Genomic DNA, 22,508 nt, shown 5'->3' with positions numbered 1-22,508 from the left:
AGGTGACCGAGTGGAGAGTAGTGATTGGTGCAGGTGACTGAATGGAGGGTAGTGATTGGTCCAGGGGACTGAGTGCTGGAGTGGCGCCACTTGTTGGCAGAGGGAGGTGACAACAGGAGACGAGAGATGGAAGGGTTGGCGTCCACAGACAGGCAGCTTTATTTGGCTGGTTCCCCAGCTGCCTTTGGAGAGGAACTCCCAGGCCAGCTGGATTGGCTGACAGAGACAGACAGGTAGACAGACAGACACTGGGTCCCTGTCAAACACACAAAGTTCTCTGAGATCAGTGCAACAGGGAGCAACACAGACAGCGCCCCCTTCAGGTCCAGCTGCACACTGACCCTCACAGCTTCTGGAAAAATAGATCTGGAGCTGGTGACTTGTAGAAACATCTTTATCAAAAGTCAAGATGGCGGCTCGTAAACGTCTCTGAGCTCGTAGGAGAACAACAGCTTCTGGAGCCTTCCGAGGTGGTTGTCTTTATCGCCAGAGGTCACACAGGAGAAAGCTGCAGAACACGGAACTCTTCTGACGGCGAACATTGGAACGGAACACACCAAGAACATTGGAGGAATTAAATGCAAGAGGGGTTCAGATGGAGGCCGTCTGCGTACTGTCATTTGGAGTCTCCATCCACACAGGCATGCTTTGTGGGTAATGTAGTCTCAAGGCACAGACATGCAGGCATAAACGGTTTTACAGAAGAGAAGCTGTGTGTCTAATCATACACATACTGCATGCAGACTGCTGACTGCAGCCAGGTACCACAGTACATTTACTGATCTGATATGGCAACTAAACTCGTTTCACAACTTTGGAAATGAGCAGACAATAAATATATATATATATATATTGCTTGGCAAATGGCAATGCATTTTAAAGTGAAAAATAATTAGCAAGTTCAATATTAAATTTACTATGATTATACAATATTTGGTCAAACAAAATATGACATAAACATATGGAGTGTAGTAAATGTGTGACCTCAGCTACGACTGAACTCTTTATCCAATCATCGGTGAGCATGGGAATTCTAAAAGTCACATGACCAATCATCGGTCGGATTGCAATTTGTAGAACTCAGGCAACCAATCATTGGTCAGATTGAGACTTCAAACTATCAGACACCTGTACAGTCTGCGTCTAGTTAACATAGACAGAACAGGGCCTTGCATTGATCTTTACAGGGAGAGAGGGAGGGGGGAGGGAGAGAACAGACAGTTCTCTATGGGGGTTTTGGGGGGGATGTGGGAGGAAGAGAGAGAGAAGGTGACCCTGTCCTGTAGCTTTGGCAGTGACAGACAGCAGATTGGAGACAGCTGCTCTCTACAGTGTTCAAGTGCATCAACAAATACGAGCAGAATATCACAGATATATCACCTGGAACCATCACATGTCATATCACACAGTATCGTGTCCCACTCTCTCTCACACACACACACACACACACACACGCACACACACATAGTCCCTTCCTCTGTTTCTGGAGTGTTTGTCTTCATGTGGACGGCACGTAATGAAGGACATAGTAGTCATGGAAATACATCAGCACGGCAACTGGCTGTCCAATGATCAGAGACATCCACACCGCCGCATTGCCATAGTTACCACGCAGGAATTTGCCCACGAACACGGCCAGAGGGATCTGAACCAAGGAGAAGAGGAGGTTAGTTCGATATAATGTCTATATAAATATATATACTGAATACAGTTCGGCTGGGATTATCTTCAGCTTGACCTTGGGTGTAATATTGCTTTTATGCAACAGTCTTACACACACCATTTTAGTTAACAGTAATAAATGACAACCGGTTAGGATTTGTTTACTTCATTTATGTGGCTCTGCCCACACAAATAGCTCTCCAACTGGACTGAGACTGAACTGTTGCCAAGCGATACAAACACTTTCCTGCACACGAGCCTGCAACTTTACCACAGGTCAGCTACTTTGTGTCACCCATGTTTATCTGTACTTTTCCAATTTATTGTGTAGCCAGATAAAAACTGTCTGTAGACAGTTGCTTTGGTGGTGGATAATGATGCTTAGTGTAGTTAACAGTTATAAGTACACCTGTAAAGCACAGTGATACATGTACAGTTAAAAGTCCGACAGCTGTTACACCCTACATAAGCACTTATGGAATGCCTCGTGTCCAATCAAATTACTTGGTTGGAACTAACAGTTGTGACAGTATAGTATACACACTAATATTTATGTAATGTGGAGAGAGTGTGTGTGAAGTGTGGACAGTGCGTGGAGTGGACAGTGTGGAAGAAATGTAGATTTCCTGTGTGCTTACATTATTCACTAATCAAGAGAACTAGTCATCGGATACTAGTTAGTATGTTCTCATGTAAGCTTGTTATTAATAAGAGTAGATTGTGTCTATGTGTCAGGGTTAATAGATGTTTGAGATCAGGAGAAAGTACTGGCTAAATGGTCCTTGTCATGACTACAAGGAGAGCTCCAACTATGAACTCTGTAGTTTGAGTGGTCATGTGTTGGGAGCTGTGAATCTCTTTCTCTGAGACTGTTGTAACGTCATTACTGCCTGACTGTCACTATCTATGTTTACATTCTTGTGCCCTATAAAAGATGGTCCTCTGTCCTTCAGAGGGGAGAGAGACTTGATTGAGACCTAAGCCTGGTGTTGTGTATTTGTGGTGTGTGTGGGATCTCACCTGAGCCATCATGCCCATAAAGGCCCACGGCCTGAACATCTTCAGGGGAACGCTCACCAGATACTGAAATAAACACACGCACACAATCAGAGACAGGTGAGAGAGCATGTGGGGTAAAGCGTGTGTGTGTGTGCATACGTGTGTGTGTGTGTGTGTACCTCGTGAAAGAAGGCCGAGAGCAGGAACACAGCGGTCTGAGCCAACAGCTTGTTGGCCCCCCTCTTCATCATGGGCTTGTAGAAATGACTACAGACACAGAACACACACATCTTCATCACAAGCACCAAGCTAGGTTCAGTTTCTCATGCGAGCGATCGTGAAAACAAGTTATTGTAAAATATGTTATCAAAATATCTTGAATCTAGTGAAATTATATATGATGATCACCAACTACTGTTTGTTTACGTAAATCAACTTAAAGGTAGACTACAATAAAGAAGAAAAATACAAGTTTCGTCCCATATAAAACATGTTTTTGTGTGTAAGCTAATGAGGACCTCTGACAGTTGTTTAGTAACACAGACAGCTCAGTGCCAGTGGAATGTCAATCTCTCATTTTGGAGCAGCCCGCTTCTTTCCAGCCAATTACGTTTCAGCAATCCTGTTCCAGGCCAGCCAATCGGATTTGGCGAAATGGGCTTATTATGTGGAACCACTGTCAATCAAACTTGGGCTGAAGGAAGTTAAGACAAGAATTGGGGTTGCGGTTTCTCATATTTAAATTATATATAATATTATCTAGTGTAGATTTAAGAGGCCAAATTAAGCTAATCTTGCATAGTAAAACATTTAGTATCTGGGCCCAGGTCAATGTCCATGACCAATTTCCTTCCACAAAATATGCGATGTGTATTGATACTAGGCTCTCCACAGAAAGAGCTATGCAGGCAGAAAGGCTGCTGGTTGTTTTGTTGTTTTTCCAGAGTTGGTTCTCACCGTAGGCACCACTTGTGGACCGGAATGTTCCAGTTAGCCCAGAAGTAAGTGACCGTCTCAGAGTTCCTGTAGCAGAGGAGAGAGACTGAACTGGTCAGACTGTCTACTGGTCAACCTACTTATACTGGTCAGCCTGTATACTGGTCAGCCTGTATAATGTCAGCCTGGTACTGGTCAGCCTGGTACTGGTCAGCCTGTTTATACTGGTCAGCCTGGTATTGGTCAATATTCAGACTTTCCAAAACTTAGTGGTTCCAATGGGACACATTCTGTTTAATCACCAGAGCAACCCCCTACATGTGGGCTGTGATTGATCTACTCACCACCAGTCCCTGTAGAACTCCCGGTCTCCAAACTGCATGAGCTCAGCTACGAAGTTCAGAGAGGAGTGGAAGAACCAATAGAAAAACAGGAGCCATATTAGATGGTTAGGAACCTGCAGTGGAGGTGAGGAGGAGGGGGGGAGAGGAAGAGCCAGGGGGCAGGGAAGTGAGGAGACGGAGGGTGGAGGATGAAGGAAGGGGGGAGGGGATGGGAGGGATAGAATGGAGGAGGAAGAAAGGAAGAGGGAGGAGGAAAGGAGGGAGGAGAGAGAAGGGGAGGAAGGGAGAAGAGGGAGAAGGATGGAGGGAGAAGGAGAGTAAGAAGGGAAAGACTTGGGCTTTTAGTCAATAAGGGTTAAGCTAGTAGAACACAAGGACATGCTGGAGAGAGGGGGGCTGTGGCAGTGACGCAGCATCAGGTTGCTATGGAGACGGGCCTTGGGTATTATGGTCTGTCGGATGTCTGAGAACTTACAGCCAGCTTCAGCATGCGCTCCATCATTCTGGAGAAGTCCATTTCCTGTCATGGGGGGGAGAGACAAGGACACATGGTCACCTTCCACCAGCAGAGAGAAGTGGAACTTCCAGCAGAACACACAGGCTCTAGAACCTTCCCAGAGTATTAATGATTTGCATGTTCTAGAAGGATACTGACCCGGAAGGGCTTCATGGAGTTCTGTATGGTGGGAACCATCCACTGCAAACAACACACACACACACACACACCGATTTAAGGCAGTTCTTGCTATGGAGCCTGGTATTCATTATTTCGTGGTTGGGTCACAGTAAAATAAACATAAGTAATGGATGCAGTGTTTGGGTGTTTAATAAAGGTTAGTAGGGCATGTTCTTGGTATACAACTTAGAATTCAGTATTTGGTTGTTAATAAGAGTTATTGTGGTGTTTTAGTCACGTTGTAGGTGTTATTAGGTATAGTAGTCAGGTAGCCGGTAGTCATTGGGTGTTATTAAATGTATAGATAGTAGGTCATGAATATGTGTTTTAGGAATACAAATTAGGTTGTATTAACAGGTGTTGGATTAGGTGTCATTAGTCGGATCAGCTCGGTAAGTAATAACTCACCTGCTGTATCAACCCCACCAGTAACTGAATAAGAAACAACTGGAAGAGGAATACAAAGGGTTAAGGGTTAGCAATGTCTCTGAGTGTGTGTGTGTGTGTGTGGATTAGGGAATACAAGTGTAACAACATATTTTGGTCTCCCAGCATCTGTTTGTGTGTGTGTGTGTGTGTGTGTGTGTGTGTGTGTGTGTGTGTGTGTGTGTGTGTGTGTGTGTGTGTGTGTGTGTGTGTGTAGATAAAGGAAGACAAATGTTACAACATACTGTATTTTGGTCTCCCGGTATCTGTGTGTGTGTGTACTGTGTAGATAAGGGAATGTAAATGTAACAACATATTTTGGTCTCCTGGCATCTGTGTGTGTGTTTGTTTGTAGATTAGGGAATACAAGTGTAACTGTGTGTGTGTGTGTGGTAGCAATAAAGACTCACCATCTCAAACAGCCTTCTCAGCAGGAAGCTCTTGCGTATCCGTGGCGACCGGGGGAAGTTCAGCTCGTAGCAGAGAGTTGGAGCGAACACAAAGTAGTACATGTCTGGAAGAAAACAACATAGTCACATCTACTGTAGGGCCCACAGAGTCCCATCTACTGTAGGGCCCACAGAGTCCCATCTACTGTAGGGCCCACAGAGTCACATCTACTGTAGGGCCCACAGAGTCACATCTACTGTAGGGCCCACAGAGTCACATCTACTGTAGGGCCCACAGAGTCACATCTACTGTAGGGCCCACAGAGTCACATCTACTGTAGGGCCCACAGAGTCACATCTACTGTAGGGCCCACAGAGTCCCATCTACTGTAGGGCCCACAGAGTCACATCTACTGTAGGGCCCACAGAGTCACATCTACTGTAGGGCCCACAGAGTCACATCTACAGTAGGGCCCACAGAGTCACATCTACGGTGGGGCCCACAGAGTCACATCTACTGTAGGGCCCACAGAGTCACATCTACTGTAGGGCCCACAGAGTCACATCTACTGTAGGGCCCACAGAGTCCCATCTACTGTAGGGCTCGCAGAGAGTGCGGCTACGTGTTGTGTACTGAAGCTTGGGCGGGGAGTATTATGGTCTGTCGTCATGCATACCTCTGTGCCGCAGGTTGCCAGGGTAGGTCACGTGAGCATGCACGGCAGAACCGTTTAACTGAGCCACCGAGGGGCCTGTGGGAGAGAAGCAGCATGTAGGGTGAAGGGAGGAGGGTAGGGTGAAGGGAGCAGGGTAGGGTGAAGGGAGCAGGGTAGGGTGAAGGGAGGAGGGTAGGGTGAAGGGAGCAGGGTAGGGTGAAGGGAGGAGGGTAGGATGCAGGGAGCAGGGTAGGGTGAAGGGAGGAGGGTAGGGTGAAGGGAGCAGGGTAGGGTGAAGGGAGGAGGGTAGGGTGAAGGGAAGAGGGTAGGGTGAAGGGAGCAGGGTAGGGTGAAGGGAAGAGGGTAGGGTGAAGGGAGCAGGGTAGGGTGAAGGGAGGAGGGTAGGGTGAAGGGAGCAGGGTAGGGTGAAGGGAAGAGGGTAGGGTGAAGGGAGCAGGGTAGGGTGAAGGGAGCAGGGTAGGGTGAAGGGAGGAGGGTAGGGTGAAGGGAGCAGGGTAGGGTGAAGGGAGGAGGGTAGGGTGAAGGGAGGAGGGTAGGGTGAAGGGAGCAGGGTAGGGTGAAAGGAGGAGGGTAGGGTGAAGGGAAGAGGGTAGGGTGAAGGGAGCAGGGTAGGTTGAAGGGAGGAGGGTAGGGTGAAGGGAGCAGGGTAGGGTGAAGGGAGGAGGGTAGGGTGAAGGGAGGAGGGTAGGGTGAAGGGAGGAGGGTAGGGTGAAGGGAGGAGGGTAGGGTGAAGGGAGCAGGGTAGGGTGAAGGGAGCAGGGTAGGGTGAAGGGAGGAGGGTAGGGTGAAGGGAGCAGGGTAGGGTGAAGGGAAGAGGGTAGGGTGAAGGGAGCAGGGTAGGGTGAAGGGAGGAGGGTAGGGTGAAGGGAGGAGGGTAGGGTGAAGGGAGCAGGGTAGGGTGAAGGGAGGAGGGCAGGGTGAAGGGAGGAGGGTAGGGTGAAGGGAGGAGGGTAGGGTGAAGGGAGCAGGGTAGGGTGAAGGGAGGAGGGTATGGTGAAGGGAGGAGGGTAGGGTGAAGGGAAGAGGGTAGGGTGAAGGGAGGAGGGTAGGGTGAAGGGAGGAGGGTAGGGTGAACGGAGGAGGGTAGGGTGAAGGGAAGAGGGTAGGGTGAAGGGAGGAGGGTAGGGTGAAGGGAGCAGGGTAGGGTGAAGGGAGCAGGGTAGGGTGAAGGGAGCAGGGTAGGGTGAAGGGAGGAGGGTAGGGTGAAGGGAGGAGGGTAGGGTGAAGGGAGGAGGGTAGGGTGAAGGGAGCAGGGTAGGGTGAAGGGAGCAGGGTAGGGTGAAGGGAGGAGGGTAGGGTGAAGGGAGGAGGGTAGGGTGAAGGGAGGAGGGTAGGGTGAACGGAGGAGGGTAGGGTGAAGGGAAGAGGGTAGGGTGAAGGGAGCAGGGTAGGTGGAAGGGAGGAGGGTAGGGTGAAGGGAGCAGGGTAGGGTGCAGGTTAGTACTTATGGTGTAGGTTGGAGTAGGCAGTGTGTAGAGTGTAGGGCTTAGTGTGTAGTATGCAGAGTGTAGTATGCTGCGTTTAGTATGCTGTGTGTAGTGCACTTACAGGAGTGTGAGCGGGACAGGGTGCGGGCCTTGGCCTGTCTTATCTCTCTGCACCACCGGTTCACATCCTTGTAGGAGAAGAGCTTCAAGAAGAGCACAGAGTACACACCCAGAGCAAACACACCTCCAACTGACACACACACACACACACACACACACACATACATATAAGCATAGGTTGTCCAGGCACCACAAAAACCAGCAGAAACCCATAGTTTTGGGGTGAGTGTGGATGTGTGTGTGTATCTAAATCGATTTGTGAGTGTGTATGACACAACCTTTAAGAAAAGCAATCAAAGAAAATGTCTCAAACATGTAGGTGTATGTATGTATGTGTGTGTATTTTTACTTACACTATATTGCCAAACGTATTCACACAGCTATCCAAATCATTGAATTCAGGTGCACAAAGCCAAAGGGCCATAAAGACATGGAGTGTTCGAGTTGGGTGTGGAAGAACTTGACTGGCCTGCACAGAGTCCTGACCTGACAGAACACCTTTGGGATGAATTAGAGCGGAGACTGCCAGCCAGGCCTTCTCGTCCAACATCTGTCTGACCTCATAAATGCACTTCTGGAAGAATGGTCAAACATTCCCATGAACACACTCCTAAACCTTGTGGAAAGCCTTCCTAGAGAGAGATGAAGAGATGAAGCTGTTCTAGCTGCAAAGGGTGGGCGGACATCATATTAAATCCTATGGTTTAAGAATGGGATGTCACTCACGTTCATGTGCGTCTGAAGGCAGACGAGCGAATACTTTTGGCAATATAGAGTATCTGGTGTGTGTGTGTGTGTGTGTGTTGTCCTCACCGGGGGTTATGGAGGAGATGGAGAGCACAGTAGCAGAGGGAAAGAACAGCATGGTTGCCAGGTTGGTGTAGTGGATGAATCTGCCTGTTCTCTCTGAGATAGCGCCCTGAGGTCCACAACAACATTGCACCTTTAATACACCTGTTATAACAGCTCCAACCACACTCATCATAATACCTTTGACACACCTGTCATAGCACCTTTAGAACATCCGTTATAACATCTTTAAAACACCTGTTATAACACCTTTACAACACCTGTTATAACACCTTTACAACACCTGTTATAGCATGCGACTCACCACTGCCAGCTTGCGCTCTGTGTACAGGGCCGTCAGGATGAACACGTTGGAGGCTGGAACAGAGTACAACACCATGATCCCTAGAGCTGCAAGGGTGTGTGTGTGTGTGTGTGTATGTGTGTCTAATCCGTACCAATGATCAGGCAGGATGCTGGCCACCTGTAGGGGTCCTTGAGGAACAGAGAGACGACCTGGATAGGATCCACCAGTATACCATACCTGGGAGGAGGAAGAGGGGAGGAGGGGTAGGAGAGGATGGAGGGGAGGGGAGGAGGAGAGGGGGGGGGGAGTAGAGGTGCGGGAGGAGAGGGAGAGAAGGGGAGAGGTGAGGAGGAAGAGAGGTGAGGAGGGATGGAGGGGGAGCCAGAGGACAGGAGGAGGAGTGGAGAGGGTTCTGTGTCACAGAGGAGCACGAGCAGGTCCTTCAAGACGGTGCAGTGTGGTACAGCATGTCCGTTTGGATGAGAGCCCACTGAATCAAAGGTGAAGGCATCTCAGGGGTGCCAGAGTTGGCAGCAGCGTTGAGGAGGAGAGAAGACACTTACTTGATCAAGTTCTCCAGGAAGAGCCGTGCGTTGCTCAACACCTGCAGCAGAGAGGGAGGCTGAGTGTGGTGCAATAATATGCTTTACTTTTCTCTCTATAAATACCTCTATCTGTCATTCTCTCTCTCTCTATCTCTTACCCCCCCCCCCCCCCCAACAGGTTGAAGGTGGAAGTTTGTAAATTAATCTCCCAGTGATCCAGGCAGGTTTATGATCTCAGAGAAAAAAACATCACCATTTACTCTCTGATAACCAGATAGACAGAATCCCAGCCTAGCCCATCGCTAGTCCAAGCATAGCCTAGCCTTGTCCCAAGTCAGCTCTACTATAGCTTAGCCCAGTTCTGCCCAGGCCAGCCCTTTTAGCCCAGCTCAGCTCATCCTTAGCTAAGCACCAGGTCAGCCCAGCCTAGATCCGCCCTAGCCTAGCCCCAGGTTAGCCCTGGCCTAGCATCCTCTGCTTTTCAATACTATTATGCTTCCTTCTTTTATTTCTACTACCCTTCCATCCCTACTTCCTTCCCTACCTACCTCCTTCCTTCCGGCCTGCCTGCCTGCCTGACTTCCTTCCTTCCTTATCACCCTCCCATCTGTCTGTCCACTGAGCAGTCACTAATCTAATGAGAGACTGTGATTGACAGCTGAATGTGTAGTGGACCACTGGCTTCCAGACATACATCCGATTAGTGTGTTGTTACAGATCTGTCTGCCTGCCTGCCTGTCTGAATGTTTGTCTGTATGCCTGTCTGCTAAAGACCTTTGCTCTATTAACACCAACTACCTTTGGCCCTGACATCCACACAGAGAGAGAGAGAGAGAGAGAGAGAGAGAGAGAGAGAGAGAGAGAGAGAGAGACTGCCAAGATGCCTGTGTTTCCTGGTCCAGAGTCCTCTGATCCTGTTTGATAATGAGGGACAACAACTCCACCCCCATTCCACCCCCAGGCTAGCAGGCTGGTGACTGTGGCTAGCAGACTGGTGACTGTGGCAAGCAGACTGGTGACTGTGGATAGCAGACTGGTGACTGTGGCAAGCAGACTGGTGACTGTGGCAAGCAGACTGGTGACTGTGGCTAGCAGACTGGTGACTGTGGCTAGCAGACTGGTGACTGTGGCTAGCAGACTGGTGACTATGGCTAGCAGACTGGTGACTGTGGCTACCAGACTGGTGACTATGGCTAGCAGGTTCTCGGACTCAAATAACAGGTCTGCACAACACCAGTCTATCCAATAGGAGCAGTATGTGGCAGGTCTATACTGCACCAGTCCATCCAGTAGAAACAGAATATGGCAGATATGCATAGTCTACTCAGCACCAATGTATGCAGAAGGAGCAGTATGTGGCCGGTGTGTAACTCACCAGCATGACCACACACCAGTTGAGGACGCCTCTGTAGTTGCTGTAGCCACTGGCAGAGCTCAGGAGAGACTCCTGGGTGATATGGCAACTGGGGGAGAGAGGAGGGATGAGAGGGAGAAGAGAGGGAAATATATCAGTACGTATAACTTGTCAACTTTTCTAGAAGTGGAGTCTCCCTGTCTGTCTCCCTGTCTGTCTCCCTGTCTGTCTCCCTGTCTGTCTCCCTGTGTCTCCCTGTGTGTCTCCCTGTGTGTCTCCCTGTGTGTCTCCCTGTGTGTCTCCCTGTGTGTCTCCCTGTGTCTCCCTGTCTGTCTCCCTGTCTGTCTCCCTGTCTGTCTCCCTGTCTGTCTCCCTGTCTGTGTCCCTGCCTGCCTCCCTGTCTCTGACAGTCCTTCTAATAGTTTTTCCATCTGCCTGTCTATCCACCAGTTTGTCTGTCTGTGTGTCTGTCTACTCCTCTGTGCGTGGTTCCTCTCTCCTCCTTCCTGTTCCATTTTCCCTCTCCTCTCTATCTGGGTGTGTACAGGGTTGAACATAAACATGTGAGTGTGGTGTGGAGTGTGTGTTGTGTGGAGATTGTGTATGTACAGGGCTACAGTGTGTGTGTGTGTGTGTGTGGAAGTTGTGTTTCTGTAAAGGGGTAAAGGGTGTGTGGAGTGTGTCTTGTATAGAGGGTGTGTGTGTAGAAGGGTGCAGGGTGTGTGGATGTGTGTGTCTTGTATAGAGGGTGTGTGTGTAGAAGGGTGCAGGGTGTGTGGATGTGTGTGTCTTGTATAGAGGGTGTGTGTGTAGAAGGATGCAGGGTGTGTGGATGTGTGTGTCTTGTATAGAGGGTGTGTGTGTAGACGGGTGCAGGGTGTGTGGATGTGTGTGTCTTGTATAGAGGGTGTGTGTGTAGAAGGGTGCAGGGTGTGTGGATGTGTGTGTCTTGTATAGAGGGTGTGTGTGTAGAAGGATGCAGGGTGTGTGGATGTGTGTCTTGTATAGAGGGTGTGTGTGTAGACGGGTGCAGGGTGTGTGGATGTGTGTGTCTTGTATAGAGGGTGTGTGTGTAGAAGGGTGCAGGGTGTGGATGTGTGTGTGTGGGATGGCACGGTTGTAGAGCAAGGGGCCAGTGGAGAAACAGTGGAGACAATCCAAGGCCAAGGTCACTGTTGAGAAAGTCAGAGGAGGGGGCTGGGGTTTCACAACTATCTGACACAATAACTGTAAGAACTAAAGAGACACAGTATCACACCAACACACAAACACAGACTGGCTCCTCTCCTCCAACAATTCACCCCTAGATGCATTCTAGAACTCAGCAGAACCAATACCCCCCGGCAGTACCGGTCCTAGCACATTTGGCGCCCTCGGCAAGATTTATCACCAACCACCCCCCCCCACCCTGGAAGTGCAAATCGTGGTCGCCTATAGGAAGGACCGACTCTGCCCCCAGCCCAGGGTTCTAGATCTGTATTAGAATACCATGTATTCTAGCACTCCAACAGAACAGGATGAATAGTGATCCGAGAACCCTCGAGAGTCCTAGAACTCCAGAGAAATCAGAAGGCCAGGAAGCTGCACCTCCGTGACTCATGGCTCCCGTTGGCATGGAACCCAGGACAGAGTCACATGGTTTCACCATCCTGTGTCGCGGGACAGACAGGACACAGAACGACACACAGGGGAGGATGCAGCTCACATGTGGGATGTGGGTGTGTGTGAATCAAACACACTCCATGGTGAACTCTAGAAGGGCACAGGGTCAGACCCTGAGCTGACCACATGTTCAAGTCCCCCTAAGTTTATCCTCCTGCACATTCTTAATTCTAGGCTATACTTAACACTAATACTTTTTTTTTTTACGAGCTACCAAAAGAAACTTCTGAACGCCCATTAACCTATCTTATATTCTATAGTATTCATTGGCCTTTAATATACATAGAAATATAGACACATTCAGTTGGCATTATGTCTAAGGTCTTCAATAAAGGGTGCCCACAATTAAACTTGAGGGCACGCGAGCGTTTTTGACCACCGGTTTACCCCCGCTGTAGTGCGGTGATGCCAACGAGCTAACCGTACCTGAGTCTGTCATCCACCGCCGTTTCGTGTTTGCTGCTCTCCTTCCGCGCCGAGACGGATGTCTCATCCGTCTTTTTATCCTTCACCTTCCCGTTTCTGTGTCCGACGGGTACCGGAGAAGGTTTTGCTCCCGGGCTTGAGTGTTTCTTGCTCCCGTTGGCGTAAGTCGCCCCCGCGGCCGCAGCACAGGATATAGTTGTTCGCCTGAGACGAGTTACCGGGCCCCGACTCGTGCTTTTGTCGCCCATCGCGTTTGCGTTAGACACAGATTTTTACCTGGTTGACATTGCGCGGGACGTTTGTCAGTCTCAGGTGTCGGTGAACGTCGTTCTGCCGGAGCAGCTATACGGGGTCGATCTGATGTGGCCACAGTGCTTTTTGACGGGACGTCAACATCGGTGTGTGGGAGGTGCTAGCGGGGCTTCGCTCGTCTAGAAATTGAATTCATAGAACGTGCACGCTCATTTTAATTATTTATGAGGTTCCTCTAACACTCCGCGCCAGCAGGGGGTGCTAAACCAGCGTACCCTTTGTTTAGTAGCAAAATTGGACTAAGGAAGCACTGGGGTAGCTGGTTTGCTAATGGCGGAAAACTTAAGTGAGTTGTGTGTGATTTGTGCATGGTGTACCATGGCGTACCATGGCGTCTCTCTCGTAGGGATTACGTTTTAACGTTTAATTCAACGACATTGACATTTTCTTTTAATGTACTGTACTTGTGAACCAGACGCAGAGTGTGTGCGTTTCATTGTGGCCATCTAGCGTAATGCACGGCGGACTGTTCAATGCCGTTGTACCTACTGACTAGCTCTACAGTAGACTGGTAGCTACCTTCTTAACCAAGCCGGGTGAAATAAGAGGACACATTTCCCTAATGTTAGTTTACACCGAAAGTTTAAAGAAGATCCTAAACATACTCTATTGTTTTTCTCTAGTGAGGTCCTGAAGTTGACGAGTAACTTACCGTTATCCACGTAAAGATTTGCTACGGAACTCTATTTGGCGAAGCTAAGTAGCTAACTAACTGAAGATGGAGGCAACTCACGCGGAGGACCCGTCCGGGACAGAGCAAGGCGGACGACCGGTGGAGGCAGAGTTTCCTCGGAGCTCTGTGGCTGACAGTCCAGGGCAAAAGCGGGTCACCAAGAGGAAGCATGACGAGGAAGACGAGGATGGCTCCCCCACCAAGAAGCAGGTATGGACAGATGAGAGCTTTCGGTCATTTTAGGCTATATGATTTGTAGGCTATGAGGCTAGCAGGGGAGGATGTTGGAACAGCGGGTAAACATTCGCATGTCGTAATTGAACGGTTGAATGGTGGGCTTCTTGTCTGCATCTCTGGTCCTCTCTCTCTGCCTTCCCCATCTCCCCCCTATATCTCTCCCTCATCTCCCTCTCTTGGTCTCCCTACTCATTATCCCCCTCCCTCTCTATCTGTCCTCCCTCCCATCTTCCCATAACCTTTTCTCCATCTCTCCTCCCTCTCACTCCATCCCAGATGATATCTGAGCAGGTCACCAAGAGGAGCCACGCAGAGGAGGACGAGGAGGGTTCTCCCACCAAGAAGCAGGTGAGCCAGGGGACAGAGCACAGCTTGGAGGGTTTGCCTGTTCTTTAGTTCCAACAGAAGGATTTCTTGGCTGTGATGGAGGATCAGTTGAATGGTGGGGCTTGTTGTTCTCTCTCTCTCTCTCTCTCTCTCTCTCCCCCCCCCCCCCCAGGGAGTGGGTGAGCAGCACAGCATCAAGGTAGCGAGCCACTACAATGCTCTGAAGGAGACGGGGCTGGGGGCCAGGAGCCAGAGCAGGATCTTCTTCATGCGCAACTTCAACAACTGGCTGAAGAGCGTCCTCATTGGTCAGTTGTCGTCCAACCCGCCGAGCTCAACCGCCTTGCAGGGATGTCGGCTGTTTGAGCGGTCTGGCTTGGCTGTGAGTGGCCTCGCTTAGGGTTGAGACCTTAAACCTTCTGCCCCCCTCCCCCAGGTGAGATCATGGACAAGGTGCGTCAGAACAGGAGGCAGGTGTCTGTGCTGGACCTGGGCTGTGGGAAGGGAGGAGACCTGCTCAAGTGGAGGAAGGGCCACATCGATCACCTGGTCTGTGCAGGTACAGTACTCTGCTAGACTACAATACCCAGCAGCCACCTGGTGTATCCTGGTACAGTACTGCTGAGCTACGTTTCCCAGCAGCAACCTTGTGTATACTGGTACAGTACTTCTAGACTACAATACCCAGCAGCCACTTGGTGTATATTGGTACAGTACTGCCGTACGACAATACCCAGCATCCTACTGGTGTGTAGGCACATCACTGCGATAGGACTGGGGTCAAAGAAGTGTGACATCCCTGGCTTGTGTTTGTGACCAACAGACATAGCAGAGGTGTCGGTGGACCAGTGTCGGAGTCGCTATGACGACATGAAGAAAAGGGGGAACCCCCACGACCGCATCTTCTCTGCTGAGTTCATAGCAGCAGACTGTACCAAGGTACCCTCGCTTTCTCCGTCCTCCACTTCTCCTCCATCCTTCTCCTCTCCTCCTCTACCCTCCTTTGCTCTACCGTCCTTTCTCCTCTCCCAGAATTCCTCCTCGCTTAACCCCCCCCCCTCCTTCCCCCCTCCAGGAGCTGCTGTCAGACAAGCTGCAGGACCCAGACATGAGCTTCGACGTGTGCAGCTGTCAGTTTGTGTACCACTACTCGTTTGAGACGCAGCGGCAGGCGGACATGATGCTGAGGAACGCCTGCGAGAGGCTCCGGCCCGGCGGCTTCTTCATCGGCACAACGCCGGACGCATACGAGCTGGTGTACGGGCGTCTGTCTCTCTGTGTGTGTGTGTGTATGGGGGCATGCTTTTTAAGTTCGAGAGAGAGAGAGAGAGACTATGAAAGAGAATTGGGTCAGCTTCCGCTGGAGCATTGAAACCTCACCTACTCAATCCCTCCCTCCCTCCCTCCAGGAAGCGTGTGGAGGCGTCCTCCTCCTGCTCGTTTGGTAACGAGGTGTTCAGCGTGACGTTCCAGAACAAGGGAGACTACCCGCTGTTCGGCTGCAAGTACGACTTCAACCTGGAGGGCGTGGTCAACGTCCCCGAGTTCCTGGTCTACTTCCCCCTGCTCGAGGAGTGAGTCTGAGCGGCGTACAGAATTTCTCGACCCATTGTTCACGTGTCACGCTAGCAACGTACGGATCAGGAAGCCCTTCCCACCGCCTGAGAATCCGGTCTCAGATAGATACTCTTCAGGAAAAGAGTCTCTTCACTACTCTCGTCTTCCTAAGAGAGCCGCCCATTCGTTCACTGGGGTCACATGATCTTCTAGGAACGATGATGCCATTTTCCAAGCAAACTGATTGGCCAGTAGGCGGTGCTTTCATACGTGTCGATCTGTTTTCTCAAACGTATCCTGCTCCAGAGCATGTTAGATGTGCAGTTTAAGTTACCATGGTGAAAAGGGAACCCCACGTCAGGTTTAAACCCGAAGTCCCCTCGGTAACCCCCAAATCCTGCTTTGTGGTGAAGGCCCCTGGTCCTTGTGCTGTGGAAATGTTTCCCCCGTGCAGTTCCAGTCTTCACTACTAGATGGCGATCAAGGGCTGGAGTAGATCCGACATGCAGCTAACATAGATACATGTTCCCTTTTTTTCACTTTGCAGACAATTCTAAAACGAGGAGGGCTATGGCAACTGACATGTTCATGCATGATACAATTGATACATTTTCTGATTTGTGTGTCTAAATTCCCGTGACATTGACTTGGTAGTTACAGATGCAATCACTGCGAATCCCTGGTCGAGTGATTGACTGGATTATTTGTCTGGCGGCTTGTGTGTGTCGTGGTGTTGGCAGGATGGCGAAGCGGTACAACATGCGTCTGGTGTACAAGAAGACCTTCTCCCAGTTCTTCCAGGAGCACGTCAGCGATGAGCAGCACCGCAGCCTCATGCAGCGCATGCAGGCCCTGGAGGTAGGCTCTACTGACTAGTACTGTACTGGAGTACTGTATGCTTAACCTGATGCAACGCATGCAGGCCCTGGAGGTAGGCTCTACTGACTAGTATTGTACTGGAGTACTGTATGCTTAACCTGATGCAGCGCATGCAGGCCCAGGAGGTAGGCTCTACTGACTAGTACTGTACTGGAGTACTGTATGCTTAACCTGATGCAGTGCATGCAGGCCCTGGAGGTAGGCTCTACTGACTAGTACTGTACTGGAGTACTGTATGCTTAACCTGATGCAGTGCATGCAGGCCCTGGAGGTAGGGTCTGCTGTACTTGTATAAATACTATACTACTATTTCTAGGCTACTATACTTATACAGAAAGTATACTAATCCTGAACAAATATGAAACTGACTAATACTATACTGAATACTAATCCTGATTCAGAGGAGGCAGGTACTGAAGGTATTACCGACTCGGCTGTGCTATAGTACTAAAAATGTAAACTGTCAATAATGTGTCAGGTTAATAAATATGATTTTGTTCATGTCATATTATAATGGTTTAAATTCATAGTCTGTCAGGGGTTATAATGAAGGTTAACATGAGTCTGTCGGGGGATAATGTCGGTTTATGTAACAGGTTACTAATCTGTCAAGTTTATAATGGGGGTCAATGGGTCTCAACATCAGAAACGGTAGTTATTCATCTTGTTAGTCTGAACATCGGTATGTTTTTTTTTTTCCCCCAGCCTCTGGAATGAGTCATTCTGGTGACGTTGTAATGCCTTACACACACACACTAACACACGCACACACTGGTGCAGCATAGTGGTATGACACACACCTCTAACACCTTCCGATTAGCCTATATGAATCATTACATGAACTATCATTTGCAACCCTGGTCCAATGAGGTGTAATGAGGTGAGGCCTCTTCCCACGGCAGCAGGCATGGCACACCAGGGTGAGAGGTGGAGGTGGAGAGGAGGAAAGAGAGCCCTTCCGTGGGATTATATCATTTCAATAAGAACTTGTGTACCATCTCCTCTAGTTCATCAGGTCAGCAGTAAAGCCCCCCCTCCTCTCTGAGCTGCACACCCTGTCAGTAACTAGGCAGCTCTTCCACCAATCTGCGGCCGTCAGCTGCGGCCGTCAGATGGATGTGCCCTGTTCTGGAGCAAATCGCTCCACCGACTCTTTCATTTCCCTCCGCCATCACCACCCTGAACGAATTACGACAGGCTCTGCACTACCTGCTTGAGTACTGTGCTTGTCAGTCGTAGTTTGAACCGTTTTAGTCTTATTCGACGTGTGTTTAGGGTGAGGGCTTGTGTGTGTTTCTAAATGTGTTAGATGCGCAATATTAGTGGGCTAAACTAATATAAACGGTAGTGCCTTGCTGGTATTATCTCACATAATAAATCATAATACTTAACTAAAGCCACCGCTACTCATCCCTCAGGATTTACACCACATAGACATGAAATGCTGTCTCGCTCCCTGTTGCGTTGCTACTGTTGTGTGTGAGGTTCATTGCACGGTTTACGAGATGTTCCAGTTTTTGCAGATGGCCGCTGCCGCGCGTTGTCATAGTCACGGGATAGTCTTGCCCACACCAGGAGCACAGGTCCTCAGGCATCTCCAGCTGTGATGTACAATTGTGTGTGTGTGTGTGTGTGTCCTCCCCAGCCGTACCCCGCAGACAGCAGGACCAAGTCCTCGTGTCCAGACAGCCCTGAGCAGTACGAACACGCCAGGACTCACTCTGAAACCCCGGGAGTTCGCATGCCCCTGGTGTGTACCCCTACCTGAGGGAGAGGGGAGAAGGGAGGGGGAGGGTGCGAAGGGAGAGAGGAGGAGAAGTAGGAGGGAGAAGAAGGGAGGGAGGCAGGAAAAGAAGAAGGAGGAGGAGGAGGAGGAGGAGGAGGAGGAGGCGGCAGACTGAAGGACTCCTCACAATAGGCCCCGAGACAAAGACCTGAATGTTCCTGGACCTCAATTGACTGGTTTACGAAGCAGCCACAGACCCAGTCATACAAAACACCGCAGCACACTCCTCAATTCTCCTTTCTATAGGACTGTGTGTCTGTGTGCGTGTCCTCTCTAACGCACTGCGTCTCGGTCCACAGGGGACGCTGAGCAAGTCCGAGTGGGAGGCCACAAGTAAGTATGTTCTCCTTCTTTTTGCCAGTTCGCCATCACGACTCGGCACAAACACACCATCACCATCCTCCCTCCGTTTGCTGAAGGACACTGGAGGGTGTTCTCTACCTCCTCGTCCCTACCCCCTCGTCCCCTAGCTCCTACTTCTAGCCCCTAACTCCAAGCCCCCCCCTAGCCTCAACCTCCTAGCTCCCCTACCTTTTAACTCCCATGTTCCTACCTTCTAGGTTAGCCCCTATAGTCACTACCTCCTTGACTCGTCATTGGGGCCAAGCAGCGAGGCTGAAGTCCGTATGTGATAAGGGGGATCAGAAATGGCTTGATGCTTTGGTGTGGTCCTGACCCCAGCTCAACTCCCACTGCCCTGGGCCAGTGCGCGGGACTGCTTGGGCCACATCAAAAGGTCACTAAATGGAGTTTCTGTCCTTTTCCTCCCTCCCCTCCTCCCTCAGGTATATACATGGTGTTTGTGTTTGAGAAGATGGAGCCGAAGTCCTGATGTTTCACCACAGCATCCGGCGCTGTAGAATGACCTCTGGACTGCAGTCTCCCTCCAGTCTTCTGTGTGTGTGTGTTTGTGTGGGGTTAGGGTGTGTGTGCATGTTAGTGGGCGAGGGGAATTAGTGTGTGGTTGAGGGGGGCGAGTGTGTGGATGTCTGGGAAGTAACCAGCTGCTAACCTGGCAGTGGCATCAACATTGACAACAACTTGTGTTTTGTTTGTTTATTTCCTGTTGTTTGACTGTGCTGGATTCAGGACAAAGCTCTGTTCCAGCTGGGACTGTAACCCTGGTTAATGAGGGAAAACCAGGAATAATAACAATAAGAGATTTCCTGTCCGGGAAAATCGTGGACATGAATAAATAACTTAAAAGTTGTGTAAATGTGTTTGGACAGAGCCTCATTTTGACGTCGACCCACCTTCATACCTGCAGTGGGGACTTGTTTTGTGCTCGCTTGAGTGTACATCCAGAACTGTTAGGTGTGTGTGAACAAGGTTCCCTTGTCCACACAAGCGCTGTCCTTTCTGACATTGGCACCAACCCAGAGAGGTCTTCATGGATTCACTAGACGGTGACCGCAGAATAACTAATTCCATATTTTTGCAGTTTTACACTTTAATCTACAGTGTCATAAAGGGGGAGATATGAACCTGAGACCTCTAGATCTGCAGTCAAATGCTCTACCACCAAGCTGTAGCCCTCCTTCTCAACCTCCCCCCCCCACGACCCTTGTAGCTGCGACGTCTGTGAGATTCCAGCTGAAGGGTGTTTACTGCCGGTGATCCTGCCCAGTGATCGACAGTGTGCGACAGCGTTGATTCAGACAAGTCTATTATCCTCTCTCTCTCTTCAATTCAGGGGAGCTGCTAGTTGTGTGGGTGTGTAGAGACATAATGGTAGACTGGTGTGGGGGTGTGTAGAAAGAGATAGACGTAGACGTGTGTGTGTAGAGACGTATACTGGTGTGTGTGTGTGTGTAGAGTCCACGTGCATGGAAGGGCTTGTGTGCATGGACCTATTGCAGGGCTTACACCTGCTGTGAGATGAGGACCTCACCGAGGGTTCCTCCGCATATCTCTCAAGGTTCTGTAAGTGATTTGCTGCTAAACACGCATCACGCGATCGGCACACACTCCCTGTCTGTCTCCTCCACGCCTCCCTGAACACTAAATCAATGCCGCTTTCATCTGGCTGTGTCTTGGCGCTCAGCAGTGGACTGAAAGCACACATTGTAAATCAATATCCCCTAGGGCTCACCTGAATCAGCCATTACCATAAACACTTCTACAGAGACAGAGAGAGAGAGAGAGAGAGAGAGGCCTGGGAGGAGAAGGAGGGGGCCGGATGAGGAGAAGGGGACTAAAGGGGGAGGAGAGAAGAGGGAAACGAACAAGTTAATCAGCTGATGAGCAGCTCCTGTATCTACCCACCCTGCTGGGTGGAAGCCCAGTGGTAGTAAAATAAGCGCTGGTTCATCAAATTAAAGAACTTTTATCTACTGGGGGGTTAATGTTGTTGTTTTGTCTGAGAGCACTGGCTTGGGCATGCTGAATACTGTGAGTCACCCCCTCATGCTGGTCACCACCGGAACCGTCTCACACTCAGAGCAGTGGCTCTGAAGATGTTCCTGGGATATTTAATTGGATTACAGATAAGATCTGGAAATATCTGTCTCCCTTGAGAACAGTGGTCACTGTTGCATTTTTCTCTCCCTGTCTCCTTCTTTCTTAGAATCAATGTACAAAAACAAATAACTACTCGATGTGGTGAGTTACTGCAAAGCTGGGTTTTCTACTTTGTTTGCCATATGTAAGTACAGGTACATTGGAATTCATTGGTCCTGCCCCTCTTGAGAGTTTCCTAGCAGCCTGTATAAACCTATAAAAATAAATCTAAACCTATACTAAATACTGTCCTAACCAGCAATCTCCTAGACAATTTAAAAAGTAAGACTTTGGAATAACACTGCATAATTCACCTAACATCTGACAATTGAATAACAATATGTACACTGGGGTGCAAAAGTTGTGTACAGATTTTGCTCTTGAGGAGATAAATTGGTACTGTTATTAGATTGATCACAAATTATAGTCAGAACACTACTGACATAATCTAAGGTAAACGCCACCACCACTAATAGAAAAACGTTTTTGATCTAATCTAGACAGGCACCATTTCCAGCCGCCATTACACCTTATCCTTTAGTAATCATGCTAAATTGCTAGTTTGGTAATATAAAATCCATTCCCAATGGGAATAGAATGATCTGCTCTACTCTGTTCTTACTAGGTGTCTTCTACTTTTCTCTGCTCTACTGTTAAATTGTATTCTACTCAAGGCTACTCCACTCAGTTTTAAAAATACTTTATTCTTATTGTTGCTGCGTGTAGGTTCTGTGTACTTATATGTTATGTTATGCCATGTTGCTTTGTGTTGTCTTGCCCTAAGAATTTCAGTGCCCAGTCTGACCCTGTGTTGTTCTGTGCATCGGACATTAAAAGACTTGAACTTGAACTATTTATGTTTTCTCCAATTTAACCATTTGTAAAAACAAGAAGTTTTATACTGTGTTTTTTCTTCATTTTTATAAAAATGCAATTAAAGGATATACACTTTCAGATAGAAGAGGCATTGACTGGCTCTAGGTTTGCAGGTGTTAAAATAAAACATCTTATGTTCCATGTATAATTCTAATGGATCATTTGTTTAGTACATTTGAATCTCCCAACCTGTATAGACTAAACAGACTCCCAAGGCCACACATTGTAGGCGGTGAATCGAAAGGCCAGAGACGCTTGGTGTTTTCCCTGGCTTGGGAACCACAATTCACTTTTGGTTAGATTCTCAGGGAGATAATTGACTTGTTAATATCTGACTCCAATTTTAGACAATGTGCACAAGTGCGTTACCTGTAACCTTGAGCACTAAACAGCTAATGACATGAAACTCTGACGTAGGTAAAATTGTCTGCTTGATCAGAGCACCGACCCTAAAGTATTCGTGTTCACTAATCAGTCGTTTATCTCTACTATAATATGGATTTAACCGTAGTAGACCTAGTTGGATATGTAATCGATCACTCAGAGGCTCCGGTAAATTCTTTCGGAGCGTGGAGATCCACTGTAAGTGACTCAGAGGCCTTAAGTTAAAACCTTCTCTAAAA

The 22,508-nt window shown here is 49.1% G+C and overlaps 2 protein-coding genes across 6 annotated transcripts; one reads left to right on the top strand and one right to left on the bottom strand.

Moving 5' to 3' along the window:
* Positions 1 to 135: 135 nt before the first annotated feature.
* On the bottom strand, positions 136 to 13,134 carry dgat1a (diacylglycerol O-acyltransferase 1a). 2 transcript variants are annotated; one of them, XM_084695734.1, is made up of 17 exons: positions 12,740 to 13,134; positions 10,673 to 10,760; positions 9,316 to 9,356; positions 8,904 to 8,989; positions 8,771 to 8,823; positions 8,470 to 8,575; positions 7,658 to 7,786; positions 6,110 to 6,184; positions 5,454 to 5,557; positions 5,026 to 5,064; positions 4,597 to 4,638; positions 4,417 to 4,461; positions 3,942 to 4,054; positions 3,619 to 3,684; positions 2,841 to 2,928; positions 2,683 to 2,745; positions 136 to 1,645 (listed from the first exon to the last, which is right to left on the bottom strand). In XM_084695734.1, the coding sequence occupies exons 1-17, from the start codon at positions 12,985 to 12,987 to the stop codon at positions 1,499 to 1,501; spliced, it is 1,533 nt and encodes a 510-aa protein (XP_084551860.1). In that variant the 5' UTR covers positions 12,988 to 13,134; the 3' UTR covers positions 136 to 1,498. The 2 variants fall into 2 exon arrangements, with proteins under 2 accessions (XP_084551860.1, XP_084551861.1); XM_084695735.1 differs by lacking the exon at positions 6,110 to 6,184.
* An 86-nt stretch (positions 13,135 to 13,220) lies between these two features.
* Positions 13,221 to 19,726, top strand: rnmt (RNA (guanine-7-) methyltransferase). 4 transcript variants are annotated; one of them, XM_084695737.1, is made up of 12 exons: positions 13,225 to 13,337; positions 13,675 to 13,934; positions 14,238 to 14,309; positions 14,461 to 14,596; positions 14,725 to 14,847; positions 15,112 to 15,227; positions 15,364 to 15,545; positions 15,698 to 15,862; positions 16,586 to 16,703; positions 18,370 to 18,474; positions 18,810 to 18,843; positions 19,296 to 19,726. In XM_084695737.1, the coding sequence occupies exons 2-12, from the start codon at positions 13,770 to 13,772 to the stop codon at positions 19,340 to 19,342; spliced, it is 1,263 nt and encodes a 420-aa protein (XP_084551863.1). In that variant the 5' UTR covers positions 13,225 to 13,337; positions 13,675 to 13,769; the 3' UTR covers positions 19,343 to 19,726. The 4 variants fall into 4 exon arrangements, with proteins under 4 accessions (XP_084551865.1, XP_084551866.1, XP_084551863.1 ...); XM_084695738.1 differs by lacking the exon at positions 13,225 to 13,337 and adding an exon at positions 13,350 to 13,562; XM_084695739.1 differs by lacking the exon at positions 18,370 to 18,474 and having other exon boundaries at positions 13,221 to 13,337.
* The last annotated feature ends 2,782 nt before the right edge of the window (positions 19,727 to 22,508 follow it).

The sequence above is a fragment of the Hypomesus nipponensis genome, chromosome 4 (genome assembly GCF_054491055.1).
Source record: "Hypomesus nipponensis isolate SF chromosome 4, ASM5449105v1, whole genome shotgun sequence".
Lineage (NCBI taxonomy): Eukaryota > Metazoa > Chordata > Actinopteri > Osmeriformes > Osmeridae > Hypomesus > Hypomesus nipponensis.
This window is presented reverse-complemented; position numbering and strand designations above follow the sequence as displayed.

Excerpts from the sequence above, each read along its gene's own strand:
- dgat1a (XM_084695734.1), bottom strand. The coding sequence starts at position 12,987 with ATGGGCGACAAAAGCACGAGTCGGGGCCCGGTAACTCGTCTCAGGCGA. Across the intron at positions 9,357-10,672 it reads ACTGGTGTGTGGTCATGCTG|GTGTTGAGCAACGCACGGCT; the intron begins GTGAGTTACACA and ends TCTCTGCTGCAG. Across the intron at positions 6,185-7,657 it reads CCTGTCCCGCTCACACTCCT|GCCCCTCGGTGGCTCAGTTA; the intron begins GTAAGTGCACTA and ends TCTCTCCCACAG.
- rnmt (XM_084695737.1), top strand. The coding sequence starts at position 13,770 with ATGGAGGCAACTCACGCGGAGGACCCGTCCGGGACAGAGCAAGGCGGA. Across the intron at positions 13,935-14,237 it reads GCTCCCCCACCAAGAAGCAG|ATGATATCTGAGCAGGTCAC; the intron begins GTATGGACAGAT and ends ACTCCATCCCAG. Across the intron at positions 14,848-15,111 it reads CGATCACCTGGTCTGTGCAG|ACATAGCAGAGGTGTCGGTG; the intron begins GTACAGTACTCT and ends TGTGACCAACAG.